At 39.9% G+C, this 9,448-nt stretch overlaps 1 protein-coding gene across 1 annotated transcript in view; it reads left to right on the top strand.

Annotated features, from left to right (window-relative positions):
* The first annotated feature begins 1,476 nt into the window (after window positions 1-1,476).
* LOC139461096 (MYCBP-associated protein-like) overlaps window positions 1,477-9,448 on the top strand; it is a 55,724-nt gene continuing 47,752 nt past the window's right edge. Inside the window, exon 1 of the mRNA XM_071242624.1 lies at window positions 1,477-1,678. Within this exon, the coding sequence (XP_071098725.1) occupies window positions 1,477-1,678 (202 nt within the window). The remainder of the gene's footprint in view (window positions 1,679-9,448) is intronic.

Below are 9,448 nucleotides of genomic sequence, written 5' to 3'. Positions count from 1 at the left end.
GGTTGAACCATTTAGTGATTATTGTTTGGAAAAGTTTAACAGCATATGTGTGGAGCAACTGCAGGAATTGTTTGAGAAAGTTGGAATTTTGAAAAATCTCTAGTGTATGGATTTATGATTAAACCAAGGAAATATAGTACAGTGCTTCGGATCAGCATTGATTGAACAGTTGCTGTGTAGAATTACCTGAAATTTAGACTTTTGAACTTTATGAATCTGAGACCTTTTAAAAAGTCATTTTAAGGAAAGGTATTTGGACCAGTACAGAGGTGGTGGTATGTAACTAAGATCTGTGAGAACTGTATGAAGACTGGAAGGAGCCAATGGGTTCGGACCGGAACATTGACGATGGGGAGGGAAACTTAAACTTTGACTTGTACAAGCACATGTCGCAGACTTCTTGAGGAATTGGCAGTATGGTTCCGAGACAGTTCCTAAACCAAGGAATGAAGTTTGGAACGCAACGATGATGGTGTTTTGGAAAGGTTGAACAGTCAAACACCAGTTGTAAGCTGCTTTCTGTAGAACATCACCCATTGTAAACTGAAGACATTTTCAGGAATCAGCAGTGTGGACCTGAGACTATGTCAATCGAAGGAATGACGTATGAATCAGACAGGATGAAAAACTCCTTGCAGCATTAAAACTCAGCTTAACTGTGACATATTTTTTCAACAATTTTGTTAGTCCAGCAACTGTTTGAAGGGAAAATTAATCCATGTTGGTATTTGCCTCCTGCTGTTCTGTTAATCGTCATTTATTGACATCCCCTCAACAATCTCTGACTTTTTGTGACTCAGGTAGTTCGCAGTGCAGCTGCCTTTATTTGCCTCCCGCTGATCTGAGTATTGTCATTTAATGGCACCTCTCAACAATCTCCAACTTTTTGTCGTTTAAGCAGTATACAACGCAGCTGCCTTTACCACTGAAATGAAACGTGGACATTGGTCCAATGTCATTTGACCGATTACGAATCATGTTTAAACATTTTATGTAATATATGATTGGTTTTGGACAGACATAATGTGTTTGACATTCTCTTCCTCATAGAAGCAATATTACAGTGAATAGACATTATCGTATCATGTTGCTTTTGATTTACTGTCTGGCTTGTTTGTCCAGTCAGTCGAATCCAAGATGGATGACAATGGATCTGATGTCAAAATATGTTGAGATGCATTTCCTGATTTCCTGCACTGAAGAGTTCTAATTATCTTTCCTTCCTGTATCATGTTACCTTTGTGTTTCCGTGGAAACGAGAATTTCTCGATCTGTTGATGCTGTTTTGTTCATCAATATTACTGACAGTAGGACAGTATGTATCGTGTTCACTCTTTCATTGATTGAAGATTGACTGCAGAAGACAAACCATTTGTTTCAAGAATTTGTTGAAGAATGTGGATACGGTTTTTCTTATACATTACATGGAGGAGAAGCTGTTTATGTGAACTTCATCAGAATATTTATAATTTCAAGATGGCTTCCAATTCGAAGCGCAGCATGTCTGTCCAGTTCAGCCAATCAGCAGTCAGCACACTGTTGGTGAAACACAGCACAGTGACCCCTGGTGGATTGAGGAGACACTCACTGATGCCAGCCTCGGATAAGTTACACAAACATGGAATGTCCCATCTTGCAGTTCCAGGGCAGCTTGGCCGACGAGGGTCCTTGTTTACACGTAGGAATATTTCACGTACCAATAGATTATTCCAAGATGTTCCTCCCACATTTTTATCCATGTAATAGGTTTGTATGTCATTATGTACCATCCATACAAATTTGTGACGTTGTGGTGGGGTTTCCACGTCTTCTCCACGTAACCAAAGAGGTTAGCCCTCAATGAGCTAACACGGTAGGGATGTCATCTGTGGGATGACTCCACACCCTGCTGTAATTTGATCAGCAGAAGCCAGGTCCTGGGACAACTTGCACAAAACGATCTTAGCGCTTAAACATAGGCTTACGATAGTCATAGCGCTAAGATTGCTTTGTGCAAGTGGGCCCTGGTCCATTTGGTAGGGTATTGAGACTTAGTTTGTTTAGATTTAATATGGACATTCTCAGCCCATGTATGCAACTTAGGTAAAATGTTCTGATCCTGTACAAGGATTTGAAACAGGGACATTCTGTATCCATTCTGTGATCCTAGGTCAGTCACCTTGTCCACATGACCAAAGTGGTTTAGCCCATCATCAAACTAACATGGTAAGAATTATAATCATTTCTCATTGTTTATCAATAATGCTGAGACAACTAGAAATGTTTGGGCCAAGACATTTAAACTGCCCCCACTGTGTTGAGAAACAAACATATTTCTCAAGACATTTCTTTCGCTGCTTATAAGCTTCAGAGGGTTTGCACTTGTACACAGCAGACTTACTTCAAAATTATCATATCTATTTTAGTTTCAACAAAATCAGTAAATGTACGATTGTTTGACTGGATTTCTGATCCATCACTTGATTGTCTGGTTTGTTTACAGGCTACCTTCACATGGCAGGAGTACCGTATTTTCTTGAGTTTAGTGCGCAGCCAAGTATAATGCCCAAACCCCTCTAGCGGTCATTTTTTTCACATGGAACAATTTGATCAGTCACCGTCGAGGCTCCTGTGCACATGATCGCGATAGAATCGTCAAACTACAACAAATAGGACTTTTAACAAGTCAAAGTATGGCATTTATGATATATGTGTCCATTCTCTGTCCACTAAAGTTCTTTTCAAGGTGTCAATAGTGGTAATCTGACCATGGTTGCTGTTAATAACAGTGAGTTGTGCGATCTTCTAATCGTTTCAAACACGATTTCGCTGAAATTAATTAAAACAATATTAAAAGGAATTTTGAATAAAATTAATGAAATAAGTTACAAACATAAGTTCAGATATAATAAAGAACATTGTAATTACATGATTAATTTGCGTACTTCAGTATGAATTTGTTGACATGGTATTTCCCGTGTTACGGGCTCACCGTAATGTCTTTGCGTTGGGGGAAAAGAAACATCAATACTCATTATGGCGTGTATAATGCACACACCCTTCTACACAGCTGTGTTCTTTGGAAAAAAGTGTGCACTATACTCAAGTAAATATGGCACTGTTGTGAGGCGTCGGGCAACAAACAATTACTCTTTTATGCAAATTGTGTGGTAGGGCAGGACTTGTTTACAGTGTTTGCAAACACCTGGTGTCCTCACTGATTTTCAATGATCCATTCATATGATTTTCACCCCTATTTTGCCTTTTATGGCCAATGGAATTGTTTCGTTGAGCTGGTTATTCTTTGGCATTAACTTTTTATATCGTCATATCATAGGTTTTCGGATAGCCATGTTTATCACGATTACTTCTGCTATAATGAGGGGTGTGGCATCACACTGACATTGTAAGTCCTCAGATGATGACCTGTTTTTAAGATAAAGTCATCTTTTATAAGTGAGTGAGATGTTTTACAGTTGTTCTTGTGATTAGTGATGAATGTTTCCTAAGCATAAAAAAAAAACATAACACAGGGATATATAAATATAAAAAGACCAATAGATTAAAACAGGTTTTAAAGCTTTGTTTTGTATTATTGCATTAAATTCAATCTCAAAATACCTCTGAATTTGAGAAAATATAAACTTTTAAAAAATCCAAAGTTTTAACAAAATAATTTTCCAATTTGCCGAATTCAGTTAAGAAACCCTGGTCAGTAGAGTTTCTTACTTGTTGTTCTGATATTAGGCCCAAGCAGGTTGTCTAAGGAGACGGGACAATCTTCACTCATTTTAGCCCAACTCATCCGTACAAGAGTACACAAGACAGAATATTCTAAAACAGTCAGTTCTGTGAACATGAGCATATTTTGTATACAATGTAGATATCGCTTGATCTCACCCTAGCATATCTCCTGTGGGAGCAAGTTTTGGATGATAAATTTGGGATGATGCTTTCTTAGTAAAGTACAGATTCTAGCACTTTTTGGGGTTGAGTCCCACTGGATTCAAACCCACACTGCCACAGTGAGATGTCTAATCGCCAGCACACAAAGTCTGGTTTGACCTGAAGGTCGTGATAACTCAAAACTAATTTCAAACATTGGAAAACAGTCTAACAATTACACTCATACTAAAAACATATCCACAGATTTAAGCTCATGAAATTCCATACAGTATTCAATACAACTAATCACAGACCGTGATAAATAACTCAAGCAGAACATACTCATCTAATCAAAAGCAATTTCGAATATTGGAAAACAGTTAAAAATTACACCCAAACTAAAAAATATACCCACAGTTTTATGTTCGATGAAGTTCCTTGCGACATTAACACAACTAATCACAGCATGATGTGGGATTAATGCAGTGTGCAATAAGTCCAGGCTGACTGGAGAATGTGATAAATCACTCAGGCAGAGTATATTTGGGTGGTATGGAGAACCCATTGACTTTTTATCCACTCTAACAATAGCAGTCAGTCTGAACGAGTGAGGATATGGCAAATAAACCACTTAGCATAAGATCAAGGCTATTGTATGGCCAGTCACACCCTGTTACATGTCAATAGCGCTTCTCAGCCTGTTGTTTCCAGGAGAATTCGCACCTTAGTGAAAAATCTATTTCATGAAGTTTCTTTTGTTGTGTGTGAATATTGTCATAGGGGGCAAAGTTTGGGGTAGTTAGGCTTTGGAAGGAGATGGGACCAGCTGTGTGCTTGTTTCTTTGGTTGTGTTTTGGGGACAAGTTCTTTGGTTGTGTTTTGAGGACAAGTTCTATGTCAAGGATTAATTTAAATTTAATCTGACGAGTGAGTGAGTTGGGTTTAACACCGATTTGAACATTATTCCAGTTTTATCACCATGTGTCAGCCTAAAGTGGGAGGAAAGCCCGAAGTGATGCAGGTCTTAGACCCACAAGCATGAGTATGGCTCTTACAAACCTAGAAACCTAATTGGGTGAAACTGGGATTTGAACCCATGATCATAGGTTTCTGGCGCACCAAATGACACCACTGTGCACAGTGAATTGCTGTTCCTTAGACAACAGTGCCACCTGTGTCTCCTTTACTCTGATGAAACTTGAAGCAGTACTTATCATTATTCTGTCGGATGTGTGTTAATAATTACACTTATGTCCATGTATCACGAACATGTCTCCAAAACACGGCTCAGTGATGTTTTGGTTGTCAGTGTAAACAGAGTCAATGGCACATGAAAACACACCTTCTTGTGTTACAGAGTTTAGAATTCAATCACAATTTAAGTTTCACCCCTGTCACCTGCCATGGAAGTTGTATTTCAATTGGTGATTTGTATAGAGGCAGTGAGCTGCATGCTGTCCCACTCTCTGTCCTCAACACTATACACCGTAAACACTTCCACAGTGCTGTGTACCAACGGCCAATCTTCCTCTACCACTGGGCCAGTCTCCCTCTACCACTGGGCCAGTCTCACTCTACCACTGGGCCAGTCTTCCTCTGCCACTGGGCCAGTCTCACTCTACCACTGGGCCAGTCTCCCTCTACCACTGGGCCAGTCTCCCTCTACCACTGGGCCAGCCTCCCTCTACCACTGGGCCAGTCTCCCTCTACCACTGGGCCAGCCTCGCTCTACCACAAGGCCAGTCTCCCTCTACTACTGGGCCAGTCTCCCTCCACCGCTGGCCCAGCCTTCCTCTACCACTGGGCCAATCTCCTTCTACTACTGGGCCAGCCTCCCTCTACCACTGGGCCAGTCTCACTCTACCACTGGGCCAGTCTCCCTCTACCACTGGGCCAGTCTCCCTCTACCAGGTGGCCAGTCTCCCTCTACCACTGGGCCAGCCTCCCTCTACCACTGGGGCAGCCTCCCTCCACCACTAGGCCAGTCTCCTGCCACTACTGGGCCAGTCTCACTCTACCACTTGGCCAGTCTCCCTCTACCACTGGGCCAGTAATCCCTCTACCAGGTGGCCAGTCTCACTGTACCACTGGGCCAGTCTCCCTCTTCCAGGTGGCCAGTCTCCCTCTACCACTGGGCCAGTCTCCCTCTACCAGGTGGCCAGTCTCACTGTACCACTGGGCCAGTCTCCCTCTACCAGGTGGCCAGTCTCACTGTACCACTGGGCCAGTGTCCCTCTACCAGGTGGCCAGTCTCCCTCTACCCGGTGGCCAGTCTCACTGTACCACTGGGCCAGTCTCCCTCTACCAGGTGGCTAGTTTCACTGTACCACCAAGCAGAAATTCAGGTCACTTCGGTATCCCCCAAACTATACTGTTGTAATCCAGCTTATGTTACTTATTACACTTAGATCGAGTCACTCATCACGGGGAAGACCTGGGTTCAATTCTCTACATGGGTACAAGATGCTGAGCCCATTTCTGGTGTCTGCCACCCATGATATTATGTGAATATTGCTAAAACAGAGGCAGAAACTAACATATTTAGTCCACTAGTCCTTATAACGATAACATATAGCAAAACCCTAAAAAATGGCAAATTTCTACTAGGCCTTACGATATCTTAACTATTGGGCAGTTTGGCAATGAATACAAGACTAGTGCCAATTTCTAACGCTGTAAAAGCAGCATAAAACCATACTCACTCATATTGAATCTTAAAAATGTAATATATCGCTATATAAGTGCAATAATCTTGGACGCGACGTTAAACCCCATTTCACCTCACCTCACCTTAAAAATGTAATACATTCTGAATTAAAATTACCTTTTGAATCACCATTGCTTAATCTACTGAACTTGGTTCAATTTAATTAAGATATCTAATTTCATCTCAGAATGATATTCTGTTTTCTTTGTACTGACCAACAACCATGTTCGTGAACATGTCAGATATTATTAACCTCTATTTCATCAAACAATATTTCCCTTTGTGTCGTGAAATAGCATGTTTCCCGTCCAGACCTGTTCACCCCTGTTTGGACCAAATATTAGATGTTTTATGGTAATGTTAATATAATTATCTCCAGCTTGCTGTCCAAGTGTTGTCCTAGGGCTGGAGTGGTGAGCTGTAGGCAGGTTGACTCAGTGACTTTACCACAAGTAGGATTAAACAGCATTGACTTTGTAATGTTTGCTAATCCTCGATATGGTAATACAAAAAGTGGGACTCAGTGATCAGCAGGATCGACAGGTGGAAATGTGGATTGTGTGCATGGAGACATTGTTGTGATATTGGATAACAGTTGGTCAGGTTGGATTCAGCGCTGTTCCTATGTGGATTATTTGATTAATGTATTTCTGGTTGCAGTGATGTTGATTTGGATCTGGTTGTGGTTGTAATTTCATGTCCTTGATCCATGAGTGTTGCAGGTTTGGTCGTATGGTGATTGCTTGTGATACATTTACATTGACAGGTCTAGTCAACTTGTTACCATGGGTGAAAGATATTCTAGAGAATCGAGTATTCTGAGTTTGTACCTCGATACCATGCTTGTGTAAAAGATTTAAAACTCACGACAAAATGATACATGTATATGTATACTAGTCAAAAGAAGTTTAACTCCCAATTCGTTCTTATGACTATAGTTACTCATATTTTTTTATTTAAGAAATAAACGACTCGTGGTCGTTGTTTATTGTACAATAAAACACTGCAGGGAGAGGAGATAATAATGAGTGGCTGTGCCGCTCATGGTTTATTCTCCCTGCAGTGTTTTATTGTACGATAAACAACAACCATGAGTGGTTTATTTCTTATATGCGATATCAACATTATTTACAGCCTCTTTAAGGAAGATGATAACATTTACAAGCTTTACAAATATTTACCCTTATTTTGATAATGATGACTCTCTCAATAGAATCCGACTTCGACAATGTCAGACAAGTCCATTTTATGCACAGGTGGATATTTCCCCCATATTCTCACAATCCTCATGTCAATTACCTGTATCTTTTCTCCAAATACCCATTGTCATATCTCTCCCGATTGCCGATAAAATCGTTCCGCCATTACATTTATCTGCGCTGCCAAGCTATATCTATTGTGAACAACTTAATGGATACTTCCCTCTCAAAAATATCTTTGTCCAGTATGCGACATCAAGTTGCGAGCACATGTTCGAATCTCCGGTAATGACGTCACGATAGAACAATGTTTTATCGTAAAATAAACTACACTTCATTGTTCTTTGCGATTTATCATGTAGCTGTCTTTTATATGACTATAGTTAATCTGTCATGGCATAACATACGGAAAAATTGGGTGTTCTCTGTTGATGATTTGATCCATGATGCGATATATGTAATAAAATCAATAGATTGGGATTATTAGCCAAGGGTGTTGCCTTATCGTATATATCATATATTAGAAGTATATCATATTATGATAAGAAGTATTATAATGTAAGATCATAATTCATATTTTTTATTCCAAATATATATTTACAATACAGAATCATACAAAGGTAGTAATGCCTTTATCATATGATCTCATTCTTAAAATAATGGATGTTTAAGATGTAATTTCACTCCATGAAGTAACTTTAGAAATTGCGTATAAATACAATGTTTGAGTGAATCGGCCAATTTGTCATAGTGCCAAATGACTTGATTGTCTACAGAAACATGGTGACACATTGGGAAACGACTATCTTAGCATTTTGGGAACGTTTGATTAAAATTTACTGAAAATATTGCTAAAATACATGTTCAGGCTAGTATAATGTTTACAGACTGATATATATGTATGTAATGAGATGTTTTGCGATTCACTTATATACTGGTATTGGTCGATTGCGATACTTTGACAGAGGATACCAGTGTAGTATGGCGAGTTTATGTACTGATACAAAATGAAACAAGTGACATAGTAGGTAGATTCGGGATTAGACTAGATCCCCAGGTACCTATGCTGGTCATAAGATGCAACCTGGGTGATTGCGTGTCATTGTTCACTGATGATGTACATTGTTGCTCATTATATCAATCACAGGATTGTCTGGTCCAGACTCAAATATCTACAGGCTGTTATATAGCTGGAATATTACTGAATGTGGTGTTAACCAACTAACAATACAATTGATAATTATATTGGGGATAACCGTCATCAGATCGTCACTAGTTCAGGGCAGGTGCGTGGTAAAAGCGTTCCTTCACCACTCAGAAGGCCTAGGTTGATTCCCCACACGAGTACAATGTTTGAAGCCTATTTCTGGTATCACCACGCTATTGCTGGAGTATTGCTACAAGGAGACATCAGAGAGAGCTGTATTTATCAAGGACTTATATATATCTACCTCTGTGAAGAAACTAGCTGACATGACGTTACCTTATAGTCCAGTAAGATGTCTATGTTCTCCAGACTCAAGACAGATCCTACAGTGGGCGAACTTTCCAACATATGGAAAAATCAATGCAAACATATCAGCTGTTAGGAATAGACACTGTGACTTCATTCCAACTTTACTGTTGGTACTTCAAGGTAGAATCAGTCCCCAGTACCTTATGCTTGTTGTATCAGATG

The sequence above is a fragment of the Haliotis cracherodii genome, unplaced genomic scaffold, assembly GCF_022045235.1.
Source record: "Haliotis cracherodii isolate W230 unplaced genomic scaffold, xgHalCrac1.p SCAF_14, whole genome shotgun sequence".
Taxonomy (NCBI): Eukaryota; Metazoa; Mollusca; class Gastropoda; order Lepetellida; family Haliotidae; genus Haliotis; species Haliotis cracherodii.
This window is presented reverse-complemented; position numbering and strand designations above follow the sequence as displayed.